The sequence below is a fragment of the Syngnathoides biaculeatus genome, chromosome 11 (assembly GCF_019802595.1).
Source record: "Syngnathoides biaculeatus isolate LvHL_M chromosome 11, ASM1980259v1, whole genome shotgun sequence".
NCBI classification, from domain to species: domain Eukaryota; kingdom Metazoa; phylum Chordata; class Actinopteri; order Syngnathiformes; family Syngnathidae; genus Syngnathoides; species Syngnathoides biaculeatus.
Window position 1 is genome coordinate 17,051,830 of NC_084650.1, and position 18,921 is coordinate 17,070,750.

The 18,921-nt window shown below is 41.7% G+C and overlaps 1 protein-coding gene across 1 annotated transcript; it reads left to right on the plus strand.

Annotated features, from left to right (window-relative positions):
- Positions 1-8,758: 8,758 nt before the first annotated feature.
- Positions 8,759-18,152, plus strand: cdx4 (caudal type homeobox 4). The gene is made up of 4 exons (XM_061835475.1): positions 8,759-9,224; positions 16,401-16,546; positions 17,829-18,010; positions 18,104-18,152. Exons 1-4 carry the CDS (start codon positions 8,759-8,761, stop codon positions 18,150-18,152), a joined length of 843 nt encoding a protein of 280 aa, XP_061691459.1.
- The last annotated feature ends 769 nt before the right edge of the window (positions 18,153-18,921 follow it).

Below are 18,921 nucleotides of genomic sequence, written 5' to 3' on the forward strand. Positions count from 1 at the left end.
GTCAAAACGTCATCATCTTTCGTGGTGAAATGTGAAACTTTCTCCCCATAGCAGCGTCAGAGAGGGCTCAGAAAGTTAGTAGCGCTTTCGCTAGGGCGCAAGAGCATCTGCGTGTTAACGATAAAGCAATGTGAATTATCATCGGTCGTGAAAAGTTGAATCATCATCATTTGACAGACAGTTATGGTGACGCTCAAATTGGCCCAGAACATTCTACGTGCGTGTTGGAAATGAACAGTTTGGAAGGGTTCAACCAAACTCATCACTTTTCTTGCTTCCTGACACGATAAGAAATCCACCCAGTGATGAATTGTGGCATGGAAATGATTATGCACTGATACTTTAATATATCTGTTATTTTCATATTCTAATTGTATTGTATTTTGGATTGAACCGTTGCATTTAGTACCTAACTCCCTTTTATGAGCCATTTGTAAATTGTATGGCTTATGTATGTCGTGAAATTCCAAAGGATGAAAAACGTCCACGACGATGCAGCTTATATGGAATCAAATGTTTTTGTGTACTTTATGTACTGTATGTAATAATCCACAGCAGTAAAAAGCAAGTAGTTTATTTTTCATTCACTTTCGGTCATGTAGTGTAACACGTTTTATAATTCATGTTCCCCAACACTGTTGCTGAGCATATGAAGTCAATAAATAAAGATCTATATATTTATACTTGAAATGCTTGCTGGTGCGCGTGTGTTTTTTGTCCTGTGTATTTTCAAGCCGAATAATATTTTGAACATAATTCACATGCTAAATGATACGTATTACATTTTCCAAAGTGGAAATGATTTTTAATTTTTCTACATGACAATCAAGCTTCAAATGTAGAAGTGTAATTATTTGTGGTTTACCTGTCAATCTAATCTCGTATCTGAAATAATCTAGCAAAATAGTTTTTCAGGTAGTTGTAATAAATTTGGAATACCGTAATTCCCGGCCTAGTTAACCTTACCGAGTACATTTGTAAAGGAAATACCATTTGGTACATACGTATGCCGCACCTGCGTAAAAGCCGCAAGTGCCCACATTGAAACCCGCATTGAAACAAGAGATCTTTACCAAGAAAGACGATACACAGAAAGAGTTTAACGCGAGCGCAGCACTAATGCTCGCGCTAACGCTAGCGCTAACGCCGTGCGAGCTAAAATAAAACTTAAGGGTAAATATGAGACATGCCAGTAACGCAGCAGCAACAAGCTAATGCTCGCGCTAACGCTAGCGCCAAAGCTAACACTAACAGGGCCAGTTAAAATAAAACTTACCAGTAAATATCACTGAGACATGCCAGTAACATGGCAGCAACATGCTAGCACAGCGCTAACGCTAGCACAACGCTAACTGGGCCAGTAGAAGTCACTTCGTCAAGCACATATATTCCAACGATCTCATTCTTACCTTTTACGCTCGAGTGCTCCGTTGAAAACTGCACAAATTAGCTGCATAACTGTAACCACAACTATTCGGAAGCTTCTTGCACAGGGGTCTCAAACATGTGGCCCGTGGGCCACTTGCGGCCCACACCTTAATATGAAAGTATAATGGTAGTGCGGCCCTTGAGTTTTACACGGATGGCACTTTTACCGTGTTGTATGCGGAGCAGACCAATCACGGTGGGGTAGACGGCTATCGGGCGCGGACCGGGCTTGATGTAAGCAGAGAAACAATTTTCGACGAGAAAGTTACAGCACCGTTGCCAAGGAGGGTTAAAGTTTTGCACACAAGTTATAAACACCAGCATCCTTCCTCTTGTGTGTGTGTGTATTTATTTCATTCGGTACGATTTTAAGGCCCTACGAGCCCAAGCCGCCTCCTTTCCCCCCTGCGGACTTTGTGAACGACGAGGTCGGAGGTCGTCCGAATTCCCGCACACTTCTGATCTCTTCGACCTTCCTGTTGATTCACATTCTTATTGTCGGCCCCGCGCTGGCGGGTTCGGCCAGGAATGCGGCGCTCCTCGGACGGGCGTCGAGCGGCTTCCCGGTCGGGATGAGGTGTCGGCCGCTGGGCCGCTCTCCGGGACAGAGGAAGGAACTCTTAATCACGGCGGTCCCGACCGAAGGACGCCACGAACTGGCCTTCCTATGGGAGCGAGGTGCCCCCGTATTTAGAAAAGCCCCTTTGAGCAGATATTCCGTATCCTCGCCGTGCAGTTTAAGACCCGTGTATAATTATTAATACAAACAAAAAGATGGCTAGCAAAACACTTATGATGCAGCCTGGTCATTGTATCAATGGGCTAAATTTAGCACCTTTAGCGGGGAAATAGAACAATTGCCCAAACGGCGGTTACGGACCGGGCGCGTCCTAGCGGATTTTGAGGGTCCTGGCCGGATCCGTCGTCGTGTTTCCGCGGAGGTGAGCGGCAAAACACGCCCACGCAGGAGCGCGTCCGTGCGGACAAACAAGGGAAGGATGTCGGTGAGGAAAGGAGGTGAAACGGAGAGGTGTCCTGACAGTCCTCTGTTTTTTTCATCCGGCAACAAACACAGGCAGGCTCGCGCTGGCGACGGTAATTTTCCACAGGAGCGAAGGGGCCATCCTTTTTCACCTTTCCTGTCTTCGCCGTCAATTTGTTTCCCGGCGGCGAAAATCCCGCTTGGAGGACATCCGAAAAGCGTAGTCATCCACGGCATTGTTTCTGAAGCGTCTCGCTGTAGTCTTGGAGGTTCTGGAGACGGAACACGTGTGGCTGTTTCGAGGGCCGCCGGATCGAGCTAACCCGACACTTCTTCACGAGATAAACAATCGATCGATCTTGAATCTTTATTGATGTTCGAAGTATCCATCTTTCTGACGGATTTTGATGCAACCATCCAATTTCAACCTGGAGTCAATCCCAGCTGTCCTCCCAGGTGCACTAGCGTCAGAACCCAAAACTGGATACCGGCCAATTCGTTATCCTACTCGGGTCATTGTGAGGTCAAGAAAACTTCCATCCTTTTAATCGAATTCCAAGGTAGCTTTTGATGAAGATGATGGCAAAAAGGAAAAAAAAATGGACAGTACATTTCAGTACAAACATCCATTTTCTTTGCCGCTTATCCTCACAAGTGCTGGAGCCTATCCCAGCTGTCAACGGGGAGGAAGTGGGGTACAGCGAATCGCAGGGCACGTTGAGTCAAAAAGCCGCACTCACAATCACACCTAGGGGCAATTCAAAGTGTCCAATTAATGTTGCATGTTTTTTAGGGGGGATGTGGGAGGAAACCGGAGTGCCTGGAGAAAACCGACGCAGGCACGGGGAGAACATGCAAGCTCCACACAGGCGGGGCCGGGATCGAACCCGGGACCTCTGAACTGTGATGCCAACGCTTTACCAGCTGATCCACCGTGCCACCTCAGTACAATTTTTATTTGTGTCTTTAAAAACTCTCCGCGTGGATATTTGACGTCTAAATCCGTCAATGGCAGTGAACGGGTGAGATCCAAATCCATCACTTATCCACACGAGCGTATGGCGGAAAAAGCCGACCTGGTGTCTCCACGAGATATTTCTCAGATATGTGGGTGGAAAAAAATCAGGTCATACAATGAAGATTTGGAAAGAATAGTGCGACAGGAAGAAAAGTTGATTAGCAAGCGCAAGTGGACGCGACACTTGCACCTGTAGACCCGTTTTTGAATGAAGACGCACAGCCACCGTTTTTTATGTGGGGTGGATCCACCGTTCTAAACTGAAAAATTCCCCTTTTCAGCTTTTTTTTTAATGCTCAGGTCAAAGCCATGTCTAACAAAAGTGTCGCTTTGGCCACAGAGACAATGAAGACTTGCATTGAGGAACGTCACTGGCGATGCTTTTACGCCATCTTGTGGCAACTAAAATCCCTTTCAGGTGGCATCGAGTTGCAGACTGCAAGGCTCATTCTTCCACATATTAATGGCAATTCATTATTTTTGTTTACTGCATACACATTTTTATGTTGTTCTTCATTTTTTTTTTTTTACTTCATCCACAAATGACCCCGGCCCATCTGTGTGTTTTGAAACTCAGATGCAGCCCTCGAGCCGTCCTCTGATGCAACCCCCCCCCCCCCCCCCCCCCCCGCGGAATGTGTAAAATTCCTCAACAGTGCCTGCTGGATGGAATCGATTAACGTTCCCGTTAACTCCGGCACGCACGTCTCTGTGATCTATTTTTGGGCCCGCTTGGACTCAATTAGGAGAAAAATGATGTGTTTGCAGGATCCCGACTGGCGTTGCCTTCGCCGTGCCAAGGCCGCAATCTGCGTTGTGTTGTTTTTGTTTTGTGTTTGTCTAAAAATAGAAGCAGATGTTCTTGTTTCGCATGCGTGTGTGTGTGTGGGGGGGGGGGGGGTCTGCTTCGACAACATCCACGGCAGTTATGCAATGCTGTCCCTGTCGTACAGATAGATAGATAGATAGATAGATAGATAGATAGATAGATAGATAGATAGATAGATAGATAGATAGATAGATAGATAGATAGATAGATAGATAGATAGATAGATAGATAGATAGATAGATAGATAGATAGATAGATAGATAGATATATAGATAGATAGATAGATAGATAGATAGATAGATAGATAGATATGATAGGTTGTTCCCTTCATGTGTGTGCGAGTGTGTTTTTTTTTTTTAGAAATGACTAAAGTGTTGAAAATTACCAATGAGTTTGAAAAGCAAGGCATTTTTGGGGAGGGGCTTTCCTGAAAAGTAATGAACGCTTTTGGAGAGCCAAGGTTTTCCGCCCAACGCCAGCGAGAAATGAAAAACAGCTTGATCCCCTCCTCCGTCACACCTTAAAACACATTTAAACTGATTAAAACGCTCTTTTATGAAAGGATTCCTGACTGCTTGCTCTCATTCTTCGATGTCAAGTCACGAGAAACCGGCGCATAACACCGAGGAAATGAAAAGACGACGCTCGGGCGCAACATTCTCCAAATAAGAGGCGCCGCGTGCTTGCTTCAAGTGTTTACACCCAGGTGAAGTTTACAGCAGAACTGTCACATAAATTAAAAGAGATTCGCACACAAATAATGTACTACTACACCATACCAAGATGTTTAACAAAAGCAGATAGCTGAATGCTAACATATAATGCGAAACATCATAGAGGGGCTAATGGAAATTAGTATATATGTGGATAACTAGTCTTGAAATCAGAAGCCAGTAAAAACTGTTTGTCGATCTTATTTTACATTAAAAGGGGTGTTTGTTTACAATGTCCACCCATCCATTTCCTTTTGACGCTTATCCTCAGTAGGGTCGCGGGGAGTGCCGGAGCCTATCCCAGCTGTCAACAGCCAGGAGGTGGGGTACAGCCTGAACTGGTTGCCAGCCAATCGCAGGGCACATGGAGACAATCAGCCGCACTCACAATCACACCTAGGGGCAATTTATAGTGTCCAATTAATGTTGCATGTTTTGGGGATGTGGGAGAAAACTGGACGAAACCCACACAGGCACGGGGAAAACATGCAAACTCCACACAGGCGGGTCCGGGATTGAACCCGGGACCTCAGAACTGTGAGGCCAACAACGCTCTAGCTGATCCACCGTTCCACCTGTTTACAATATTTCAACATTAAAAAATGTATAAAAGTGAAAGGAATTTTTGATTTTTTTTGTCAAGAAACATGACATCAGTACATGCGGTTTTGCTTTCCCATGCCACATAAAATGATGTTGCAGCCTGGATCTGGCAAATGTTGCAGGACTTGGATAATATAAATGCTCGGTGGGCCGCACTAAAGAAGGGAAGGGGACGCATGTGGCCCGCGGGCCATATATTTGCTCACGACTGTGTTTAATACATGCACAACTGGAACTTCTGCAGAAATTCTTGTTGAAAAGGAAAGTTCACCTTGGAGACTTCAACCATCGTCTTCCCCGAAAAACCGTTAACTTCCCAAAAGACAAAATTTAACGACAGGATGTCAAAAAAAAAAAAGGTTTTATGATACCAAATATAAATTGTAGAAAAGACGATCCGGAGTGATGAATCAGTCCAATGCTGGAATTCATTTCAGTAGTTTTATGATGACTCTTTTTCATTTACAGCATTTTGTTACAGCTGCAGTTTTTGTCTTCTTTTTTTAATGTGTGAATATTTAAAATGAGTAATACAGTGTTATTAAACAACATTACGACGTGTTTGTGGGTAATTTTAAATGTCATTTTTTCCATGTAAGACTTGAAAATGTTGCGGCTGCCAAATGCAGATAAAATATAAAATATTAATATTACTATCCTGACCTGGCGGCAAGGTGGAGCAGCTGTAGAGCGTTGGCCTCGCAGTTCTGAGGTTCGTGGTTCAAACCCCCCCTGTGGAGTTTGCACGCTCTCCCCCGTGTAGCGTTGATATAAACTGCTTGCCAGTCCATTGTGCACGCGGCGATGCTGCCCCCTTGTGTCCACTGGTCACATGGCAGGCGACCGAAAATCCAGAGTAGCCATGTTAAAAAGAAAGAAAGAAAGAAAGCCGTTAGAGGGCAGCAGCGAGTTGACAAAATGTGGACTTCCCAGGATGAACTACTTTCAGAAAATGTGAAGTTATAACATTTCATGTCATCATAATGTTATCTTTATTTGTCTTTCCGGTTTGCCTGGCTGCAAAAGTATTGCAGTTATTTTTTTTTATTATTCTCCTTGTGGGAAAAAAAAACATTAAAAAAGCACGGAATGAATGTCCTTCATCCATCCATCTGTTTTCTTAGCCGCTTATCCTCACAAGGGTCGTGGGAAGTGCTGGAGCCTATCCCAGCTGTCAATGGGCAGGGGGCAGGGTACACCCTGAACTGGTTGCCAGCCAATCGCAGGGCACATAAAGACAAACACCCACACTCACGATCAAACCTAGGGGCAATTTAAAACCCATTTGCTTAGCTGCTTATCCTCACGAGGGTCGCGGGGAGCACTGGAGCCTATCCCAGCTCTCAACGGGCAGGAGGCGGGGGACACTCTGAACTGGTTGCCAGCCAATCGCAGGGCACATAAAGACAAACAGCCACACTCAAAATCACACCTAGGGGCAATTTAAAACCCATTTGCTTAGCCGCTTATCCTCACGAGGGTCGCGGGGAGTGCTGGAGCCTATCCCAGCTCTCAACGGGCAGGAGGCGGGGGACACCCTGAACTGGTTGCCAGCCAATCGCAGGGCACATGGAGACAAACAGCCGCACTCACAATCACACCTACGGGCAATTTAGAGTGTCCAATTCATTTTGCATGTTTTTTGGGGATTTGGGAGGAAACCCCACGCAGGCACGGGGAGAACATGCAAACTCCACATAGGTGGGGCTGGGATCGAACCCGGGTCCTCAGAATTGTGAGGCCAAAGGCTTTACCAGCTGATCCACCGTGTCGGATGCCCTATTAAAAAAAATAAAATAAATGAAATTTAAAAAAAAACGTAGAGGGGTAAAAAGTGTCAATGGGCTCTCATAAATATTTTTTTAGCCAATAAAGAAACATAATCAACATTTATGAGCCAATTATTCAGCTGAGAAATTTAGGAGCTCTTGGAAGTTATTGATTCCATTTTTTTCTCAATCTTTTTTTTGCGGGGGGGTGGGGGGGTATTGTTGATCATGGCGGTGCAACAGGAGGTTTTGCCAGGCTGTCGCTCACAAGGGGTGGGGGTGTGGAGGGTGGGGGGGTGTGGTTGGGGGTCATCCTTGTAACCGGAATTAGCTGTGAAGTGCGACCTTGAGGTGTGAAGGCAGCACACGGTTCAAGGAAGGAGGGAAAGAAAAAAAAGAATCAGAAGGTGTGGGGTGTGAGGTGGGGGGGGGTCGTGGGGGCGTCTCTCATACTTTGCACCTCGTTTGCAAGTCAATATGTTGGCAAATATTGGGAGCGTGGAACTTGCAAACGCGCACCATTCCCGTGCTGCAACGATCGTCGCCTCTGAAAGGGGAGAACATTTTTTTCACTTCCTCATACGCATTGCATAAAAAATAAAAATAAAAAGCATGCTAACCCAAACGCAAACAAATATTTCTATGGGGCGGGGAGGAAATCATAAAAATAGGGCGTTAAAAACGCTCGCATACAAGAAAAATGACACCAAGCAGCTTTTTTTTGTTGTTGCAATAATCAGAAGTGCAGTTTTCTTTCTTTTTTTTTTTTTTACTGCTATCGTAGTCAAATAAAGTTTTGTTTTTCTTTTTAAAATAACATTTAGCAATATAGCGTGGATATTTATATCAGCATAAGTCACGTGGAAATATTTTGTTCAATATTCAATACCATCTTGTCAATGCTGGTCACATAAAATTACTTTAAAAAAAATTCTTTAAAAAAAAAAAAAGCAAGACTTTCTAAGAATCGGTTTGTTTTCCTGACATTTTCTGGGTGACCCCCCCCCCAAAGAAAAAAAACTTTTTGCATTTGTTGCCCAACTTCTTCTTGTCTTTGGGGCCTCCCATGTTAATGAATGAATGTATGCTTTTTTGGGGGGGAGGGGGGGGCACCGTCACCTGATGACGCGCCCCCTCGCGTGTGTGGGGTGGGGGGTGGGGGGGGGGGGTCACTTTCATTTGGATGCAAATGTACAAAGGAGTTGACGTGGAGGCTGGCTGGCCTTGCAAGGCAGACTTTGGTGGCATCTTGTCAGCCGGCAGCACATCATGTGAGAGGAGCACCGCGCTGCAAGGACTTTCCCCCCAAAAAAAAGAATTAAAAAAGGGGAAAAAAATAGCGGGGGGGACCCCCATTTTGGATCCTTCTCCTTTCAAGCATGTCCCCTTAGATTCTTTTTTTCCGAGTGCAACGCCATGTACGTGGGATACATCCTGGATAAAGAGAGCGGCATGTATCACCAAGGCCCCGTGCGGAGATCCGGCATCAACCTGCCCCCGCAGAACTTCGTGTCGTCGCCGCAGTACCCCGACTTTAGCGGATACCATCACGTCCCCAACGTGGACTCGCACGGCCAGTCGGCGGGCGGCTGGGGCCCGTCGGCTTACGGAGGGCCCCGGGAGGATTGGACCACCTACGGCCTGGTGCCCCCGAACGGGCTGCAGTCCCCGGGCGTCAACAACTCGTCGCCGGCCCAGGTGGCCTACTGCTCGGCCGCGGAGTACGGCCACATGCACCCGCCCCCGCCGCTGCCTCAGCAGCAGCAGCAGCAGCAGCAGCAGCCTCAGCAGCCGCCGCCGCCGCCGCCGGACGTCTCGCCGGACCCGGAGAGGCGCAACTCCTACCAGTGGATGAGCAAAACGGCGCAGTCCTCCTCCACAGGTGAGACCGGCAGACAGACAGATTTAGAGGGAGACTGAGAGAAAGAGAGAGACGCACTGCAAAAAAAAAAAAAAGTGTAATTGTCATTATTAATATAGGCCAGGGCGCCGTCTTTGATTCCTGACATTTCCGACGGCAAATTGATGAAACCTTATTTGGTTACTAAAAGGGTCTTCCCCCCCCCACCACCCCACCCCCCCATCTAGATTTTACATTCCTAAAAGCATAAATTCAACTGGTTCCCAATTCCCCCCCCTCCCCGACTCATAATTTAAGAGAGTAAATTTTAAAAAAGTCTTTTTACATCATTCCTAAAAGGACTTTTCCCCTCATGGAGAATGCATTTTATACCCTTAAAAGGGCAACGGAACCAAATTTGGTTCCTAAAAGTCCTCACACCCATTCAAACTGTACAGTATTTACACTCTTACACACACGATACTTTTTTTTAATTCTTATTTTTGTATTATTAGTGTGTGTACCTTTGCACGCTTGCAAAGTTATTTTTCACCTTGTTCATGTTTTTTATAGTGTATTTTTACACTCTCGATTGCAAATTGAAACATATTTCGTTTCCAAAACAAATGTTTATCCATATTTAAGGATGCATTTTTGTACTCTTAAAGCGGCCAGCAATCGGATTTGGTTCCCAAAAGTTGTTTTTCCCCTTCATAAAAACGATTTTATGTTCTCAATGTGCCAAATAAGAACATTTGTCTCCAAAAAGTCACTAAATAGTGAATTTGTCGTTGCGACGTTACCACATTTAGTTCCTCGGAGTGACTTTTTATTATTATTATTACATGCTGAATCATTTATGGGTAAAATAAAAAAAAAACATTTGGTTTCCAAAAGGCATTTTCACCTTTTAAAAAAAGTTTATTTCTTCATCCTTAAAATGGTGAAGGACCATATTTGGTTGCTAAAAGTCATTTAGTACTCATTACAGCCTATATTTAACATTTTGAGTATGGCAAGCTATCATATTTGCTTCCCAAGTATATATTTTTTCCGTACAGATTACAATTTTTATGGAGCAATAAATCATATTTGTCTCCTAAAGTTCATTTTCCAAGTGGATATATACATATATTCGCCCCTGTATTTTGCAAACTTAATGCAGCCCGGTACCATATTTGGTTCCTGCAAGATTTTAAGGCTATTTTTAATAATCCTTGAAAGAATACTTTGCTTCTTCTCAAAATTTGTTTTTTTTTCCAATCAAAGAACTAATTTGTATGAAATGGGGGAAAGGAACCAAATTTGGGTCACTTTCCATTTTTGAAAAGTGTCCCTTTGCACCTCAAAAAAAAAAAAAAAAAAAAATCAACAGAACATACCACAGAACTTTTGGGAATCAAAGATGGCTCCTTGTACCTTTGATGGTAGAAATATTATGTAGAGGTGAAGATATAAAACAGTACTTTATTTGGTGGGGAGTGGGGGGGGGTGTCAGTTAGCAACCAAATATGATCATACAAATCCTTACCAAGGGCCAAATTGAAATTTGGTTCCTCCCAGGAATTCAAACTTGCTCAAACACGTCACACACTGGACATATTGCACACATATATTTTTTTTTTTAAATTTTGAGTGATAGCAATAAACTGGAGCTGAGAAATGTTGTGGTTGTTGAGGGAGTGCTAAAAAATTATTTGCAGTGGTTCACTGATTTGTTTACCTGTCAGAGAATTAATTCAAATATAAAAATGTATGAATTTAGAATATCTATATATTATTTTTCAGGAAAATAATTGTATTTATTTAACTTTAAAAAAAAACGACCATCCCCCAAAATACTTCTTGTACACTATGCAGAGATGTTGGAGTAATACAGTATATCACAATATATAAAAAACTTATTATTATTGTTATTGTACTCTGATAATGGTAATGGCTGATTTTTATTTTCTCTTTTTTATTGTTGTTTATGCTTTTTAGCCACATTTTGAAAGCATTTAAATGAATCGAGACACTTTGTACTAAATGAGCTAAATCATGAAAATAAAGTTAGTACATAAAAAATTTGACATACAGTATATTTATCATTTATGTATTTATTTGACTGAGGCATTGGTTAGTAAATTCATCGCTGGCGGGATAAAGGGAAAGTCATAACATGAATCATAAAATGTAAAAAAGAGAAATGCAGGTGCAGATCAAATAAATAAATTTTCTTACTTGACATGTATTTATTCATTCTTTACTTCATCACCTCACTAAAAATGGTTATTTGAATTATTGCAAATATGTAATAAAAATACGATATTAGTACATGACGTATACCTTCAACATTTCTGTATTTATATTTTAGTAAACGGTTTCAATGAGCCGTAATACCATTTTTTATCCATTGTAACAATTTAAAGTTTTCTTGTTGAATAAAAAATTGTACATATTTTCCATTTATTTGTATTTATGTATCACATTAAAATATTTATTTTGTTAATTAATTGGTTGATAAGTTTATTGTAAATAAAAAAGCGTTAATTTTATTCAACATTTAATGTGTTGATTTTCTGACATTATAGGTTTCCATGAATTATAATTTGTTGATTTAAAAATTGCCATTTTAGAGATTCTAAATATGATTTCACATACTAGGCGGACATTTTTCACTACTGTAAATCATGAAATACAGAAATATGTGTTATGAACTATTGGTTTGACTCACGCCAATAAAATGAAACCTAATGAATAATGAAAATATACAATAAGAAATTACAAAAGTACATTTTTCAATGTTTTCATTAATTATGAAAATTGTGTATGTTACTTGCTCATTTTATACTTGTTTAAAAACCCATTCTAGAAATAAATGAATTGCTCATTAAAACAAAAATAAGATAAGATTTTAAAAATCACAGTATAATTATTCATTTTGCTTTCCTTCCTAAAATTACTTTTTTTTTTTAAATCTAAAAAAGAAAAAAAAATCCCCTTCAAGCACGTTTTAAAACAAACCCACACGAGTTCTCCAATTTGCCGTGCAGCACTGCTCCGGAAAGCCAAATGGTGACGTCACATTTAGGTCCCCCCCCCTCCCAAAAAAAAAAAAGTTCCCAATGAGGGCAACGTGCATGAATGAGTGCGTGAGACCATCTTTTGCAGTCTCTGCGGTTTGAGGAGAAGCCCCACCCCCATGTATCTGCACGGGATCCCGGCAGAAAAATCGCGATGATTCGATTACTCATGCGCGCTCCGCTGCGTGTGCGGTCCTCCAACGTCAGCGTGCCGAGGCAATTGCACCCAAGTTGTTTTTTCCGCACATGGCCTGGCTTTGATATGCAGCCTCGCTTCCTCTCTCCCTTTTCCCCCCCCTCACATCTGCAGCAGCTTGTGTGTCCAACACGTCCACGCAAGTCCTGCGTGGCACTACGAATGGAACCGAGAATCAAATCGAATTAGAATCCTATCATCCAGGGTTGTTCAATCCAATTAAAAGTAAAGTTCACTTATCGATTGGTTTGGATGAATATTTATTTGCCGAATTGATATTTCCTACTGGTTTGTGTAGCAGACGCAAATTTGACACATAAGCCTTCATATTAATAAGAAAGAACAAAGTACATATAGAGAGAAACCTCGATTTAACGGATTAATGCTGGGGGGCATCCTAAAAATCAGATGGTTTAAAAACAAAAGTGAGGTTCTGCTTCCTACGTATTGGTGTACACGGTACAAAACAACACAGTTCAATTCTGGCAGTAACATACAGCTTTCCACAGGAAAACAATATTTTACATTTTAAAAAAGATGTATTGTGGGGTACAGCCATGTGTCGCCTACCGTATTGCTAATATACAGTAAATAGTATTTGCATTGGATTTGACACCCTGCGCAAATACTAAAGGAAATACTGTCCGAAATACTTTGCATTTCTCGCACGATATCTGTTTTAATCCTCTCCATTGTGGCCTTTTTTCATAACTTTCATTTTTGTTGTTGTTGTTGTTTTTTGCCTTGATTTACCGTAACCTGCACACAGACTCGTACTCACATACTGAATGGTATTTTTCATTTGATTGTGTAGAAAACGGTCAACAGAATCGGTCCAGACAAATAGTATGTACTGTTTTCGGAAATGATTCATATTTCTGTTTAAGGGGGGAGAGCACCGAGGATTCCTTTTTTTAATCGTGACAGTCGTTTGATTTCGATGGATATTCCACGACTCCAAAAATTGTGCGGGAATCAGTTTTTAACCGTCGTGTTAAATTGCAATATAGTTCAAATTTGGCGTCCACATATTTCAAAATATTTTATCTGTGATATTTTGAATGCTGGTGTCTGAGGTGCTGCGAACTTTCTTTTTACAATATTTTATTTTTTACATGTACATTCCAATGCATTTTAGATTGTTCTTTTTAGTGTGGTGATTTATTACTTGGGGGATTTTTATGAACGCTTTCAGTGTATGTTTATTAAAATCGTGAGCCGTATAAATAATACTGCATGTGTTACAATAAAGGAATACTTCATAACTGAGTGTCAGCCAGTAAAGTACTTCACTGTACTTGTAAAATATTTGGCCCCCCAAAAAATGACTGCATTGGATTGTTTTCTGGATTAAGATTAAATTACTTTATGGATGAGAAAAATATTGTGACTTCCCTGGTATGTGTACTTTGAGAGTTCACACTGAATTTTTCTGATTGCGTGTATATATATATATATATATTAACAATTATGAATGAACAATTATTGCACTGAGGTTGTGAACAATCAATTGGCTGGTGTAGCTCGCCTCTCGCTCAAAGTCAGACGGGATAGGCTCTGGCACACCTGCGACCCTAGTGAGGATAAGCGGGACAGAAAATGGATGGATGAAATGAGAGGAAACATTAAAATACTGCCAAATATGAAACAATAGTGAACTGTAAAATTACAGTTAAAAAAAAATGCTGGGAACTCCGCTGCCAGCGATTTACTGTAAAGACAGAAAATACACCAATAAACTGCAATTGGATGAAATAAATATTTTACACAAAGACATTTTAAAATTGGTGATAGTTAGGAAGCTATAAAATAATAATAATAACAAGCTAGAAACCAAGCTGGCAGCATTATTTTACAGGACAACGTTTTTACTATCAATATACATCATCTGTATATATAATAGTACAATTTCACATTGGAACTGAAGAGTTTATTAACATTGATACTGATTTAAAGGCAAACAATAATTTACATGAACAGTATAATAAAATCAAAGTTTAAACACATACTCTATGTGTACTCGGCAGTCAACGAGTCAGTAAATTTTTATGGCCACGCAATATGTATTGCGTGCTCCCACAATACAACTCGTGTGTTTAACATTGCCATGAACAACTTGGATGTCTGGGTAAACAAATCCAACGCACCTTCCCCACAACTATCTACTGCTTCACATTTCGAGAGCAGGTGCGCTCCATTTGGTTACCCAACTGTCAGGGGATGATACCCTCCGTCCTTCCATTATCTGAACACCTTATCCTCATGAGGGTCGCCGGAGTGCTGGAGCCAATCCCAGCTGTGTTTGGGCAGGAGACGGGCTACACCATGAACTGGTTGCCAGCCAATCGCAGGGCACAGAGACAAACAGCCGCACTCACAATCACACCTAGGGGCAATTTAGAGTGTCCAATTAATGTTGCATGTTTTTGGGATGCGGGAGGAAACCGGAGTGCCCGGAGAAAACCCGCGTAGGCACGGGGAGAACATGCAAACTCCACACAGACGGGTGCGGGATCGAACCACCGGGACCTCAGAACTGTGAGCTAGATTCTCTACAGCTGCGCCACCGTCCCGCCAGGGAATGATCTGAATATTAATATTTTTGTATTTTATGTACATGTTGTATGTAGACTGTAGCCACAATCTAGCGCATTGCTCGCATTTCATACCTTGGACAGGATAGGCAGAGCCTCACCTGTATCACAAAGACAAAAAACAAATCATGATTAAATACATTTCTTTTCTATCTTTGCTCTCTGATATGTGATTTATATTGATTTTCTTTATGAATCCAATAATGATTCCCTCGTGAAAATTGCTGAACTTTGTGTATTTACTTTCCAAATACATGAGTGAAGCATGAAGTGAGGCACCTAGCACCGAGCCTCACCACAGATTGCGCGATCCCTCGCTAGCTGGTTGAGGAGGCTTGTTTGGGCCTCGGGAACCGCTTTGCATTGTGGGTGGTGGCAGGCATTTTGGACGCTAGGAGAACGTAAACAACTACTTTGCCACCACTAGAGTGACGTTGTCACTATACGAAAGAATTTACAGGAAAAATTCGATCATAACCGGAGACCACAAAAATGCTCATCATAAATGTTTTGGATCGGTAATAAATGCCCAAATTGAATGAATGAATGAATGATTTCCATGCACTATTTAGTTTTTCTGAGTATTCTGCCTCACAAAGGGGGACTACCATAAATCCAGAGAACTGCAATCGTCTCATGAAAACTGCTTGAAAGCGTTTCGATTGAAAAGAATGAAGTTTATTTTAGTCTGAATTTATGTGCTAAAAAAAAAACATCAACATATTTGATGTATCGTGCTCATTTGGACTGCTTCCTCCTTCCTTCTCACGCAATGGACTCGTCCATCGTCTCACTGAGTCACGTGCAGACTCGCAAAACGGAGCCGCTTTACGTATCTCGTGGCTTGTTTTGTGTGCGTGTCGCAAGAGTTGAAAAAGCCTTGCGAGGGACTCGCAGGTCCACTTCAAAGCAGAAATTTGCATATGTGAAGACCAAAGAGCGCAGATGCGGATTTGATGCTCGCAGCAGATAGGGGCCGGTCCAGGCATGCCAAAGGCCAGCTCGTTCCGGTCCGACTGGGCCTGGCGGTCTACTCGCGCTCTTTCCCAACAGCGACTGAGTTGAAGCGCACATTTGAAAAACAAAATGTCACGGAAAACCAGAAAACAAAATACTGAAATAAAGATGATATGTGGTGCAGTTACGCTTTCTTAGTCCTTGTCGGACTGCTACACTGTGTATGACGCAGTTTCCAGAATAAACTACAGTGAACATTATGCCTCTGCCTCGAAGTCCTGCATTTGGGTCCGCTACCATACTGATATTCAATATCCTTGCTATTCATCTTATCCAGTTTTGCCACACAGTTCCATGATAACCGGCGACGCTTTTTTTTTTTCTGTTCCGCATGTGTGACGCGAAGGGAAGACAAGGACGAAAGAGAAGTACCGGGTGGTCTACACGGACCACCAGCGGCTGGAGCTGGAGAAGGAGTTCCACTTCAACCGATACATCACCATCAGGAGGAAAGCCGAGCTGGCCGTCAACCTGGGCCTGTCCGAGAGACAGGTGCACGGACGCCTCGGCGCAAAAAAAAAAAAAAACGCACAAACAGATCGCTCGCTTTGCTTTGGCGTTCGCTCACGTTTTCCACTAGCGCAGGGAAAAAAAATAATCGCATCCAAATATGAAAAATTCTAAGGAAACAACAAAAATGAACGAGTTCATTCAGCAGCATGGTTACTGTTTGGATAAGCGGCTCTAGCTTTTTTTTTGTTTAGCTACGACTACTTACTTACAACTTACTTAGTAGTACTAAGTACTAATTACTAAAAATCAAACACGAAAAGAAAAAAATAATGCACAAAATCCACGGAAGCAATAGAGTCCACACTGCCACTGATTGAATTATTACAATATTAAAATTAAACAAATGTCCGCTATACCGGACATAGTTTCAAGTCATAATGCATAATCACATAAACATGAATAATAATAATTGTAATAGTTATAATAAGTAAAACCTAGCTACCTTGTCACTTGTAGTTAGTGCTATTACAGTATCAAACACAATAAAAAAATAAGTGGGTTAAACAATTATGGTTAGTGTTTGAATAACCAAATATTTGTTTTAAAAAAAAAAGCAAAAAAAAATCCTGCATTTTCATTTGAGGTGAATGATAAAAACTAGAAAATGTAATTAATTTTGTTAAAATATAAATGGTCATGTTTTTTTTTTAAATTTTACTTTTGGACATAAAAAAATCATCCAGATTTTCTTTCTTTATTCATTTGATATCCTTCTTTTTGTTTTATTCCCTGGGTGCATGCATCAGGAAATAATAAAAATAGAATATATATATATATATATATATATATATATATATATATATATAGATATAGATATATATATAGATATATAAACATACAGAATAATATGTGATAGAAACAAGTATGTGTTGTGTCAAGTGGACCTCTTTTTATTAAAATGTAAAAATAAGTTGTGTCTTTGAATTTAAGCAATCTGTTTTCCATCCAGGAAATTGAAAAAAAGATATGCAGTATATTTAATATGCACTAATAATAGAGTTATAATTGAATAAAATATATTATATGAATAAGAAAAAATAAAAAAAATGAGATTAAAAAAACAAAATAATCATAATACTAAAAAAATATGTATAAATGAGGGAATAAAATAAGATACAAAAGTTAAGTTCAAATGGAATTGACTAAATATATGTAAATCAAATGTAAAAAAAACAATAACAAATACAAAAGCTAAACAATTAAGGCAAAATAAACAAACATGACCAAATAAAACACAATGTGTGCGCGTGTGTGTCAATAGGTGAAGATTTGGTTCCAGAACCGCCGCGCCAAGGAACGGAAACTGATCAAGAAGAAGCTGGGCCAGTCGGACGGCAGCGGGGGCTCCGTGCACAGCGACCCGGGCTCCGTCAGCCCGCTGCCGGTGCCCGGCTCGCTCAGTCCCACGGACATCCACGGTGCCCTGTACCCCGGCCCCCACCCGCACCCCCACGCCCACCCCCACGCCCACCCTCACCCGCATCCGCATCCCCACCCTCATCCCCATCCTCACCCGCCTCCGACACAGGCCATGAGCACGTTGCCGTCCATCAGGAACATACAGCAAGTGACTGTGAGCCAGTGACGGGGCCCCAAACACTCGCAACCAAACGGAGCACTCCGACACGCTGCAGCAGGACTCTTAACGCAACAACACTCTTTATTTTTTGTTTTGTTTTAAACACAATAGTCCCAATAACGCAGGAGGAGGAGGAGGAGGGAAAAAGGTCAATGGGGTCACGGGGCACCGAACTACCAAAGCTTGAAATTGTTTGTGAATTTGAATAAGATATACATGTTTTAGGGATGTGATGTGTTTGTGAATAAAATGACAACTCAGGGAATCCATCCATCCATTTTCTTTGTCGCTCATCCTCATGAGGGTCGCGGGGAGCGCTGGAGCCTATCCCAGCTGTCAACGGGCAGGAGGCGAGGTATACCCTGAACTGGTTGCCAGCCAATCACAGGGCACATAGAGACAGACTACGATCGCACTCACAATCACATCTAGGGGCAATTTAGAGTGTCCAGTTACTGTTGCATGTTTTTGGGATGTGGGAGGAAACCGGAGTGCCCGGAGAAAACCCACGCAGGCACGGGGAGAACATGCAAACTCCACACAGGCGGGGCCGGGATTGAACCCGGGATCTCAGAACTGAGGGCAACACTTTACTTTGCTGATCCACCGTGCCACACTCAGGGAATCATCGTGTTAACTTTCTAAATGTAAAAAAAAAAAAATGATGTGGATGATCATAGTATAGAAGTATAGTTTCTATGGCGATGTTTGTGTAAATAAAAGGCTTTTTTTCAGTAAATGTGCAGTTTATCCATTTAAAAAGTAAACTTTACTA

Coding starts and splice junctions, on each gene's coding strand:
- cdx4 (XM_061835475.1), top strand. CDS start 8,759: ATGTACGTGGGATACATCCTGGATAAAGAGAGCGGCATGTATCACCAA. Junction 9,225..16,400: donor GGCGCAGTCCTCCTCCACAG/GTGAGACCGGCA, acceptor TGTGACGCGAAG/GGAAGACAAGGACGAAAGAG. Junction 18,011..18,103: donor CTGTACCCCGGCCCCCACCC/GCACCCCCACGC, acceptor ACAGGCCATGAG/CACGTTGCCGTCCATCAGGA.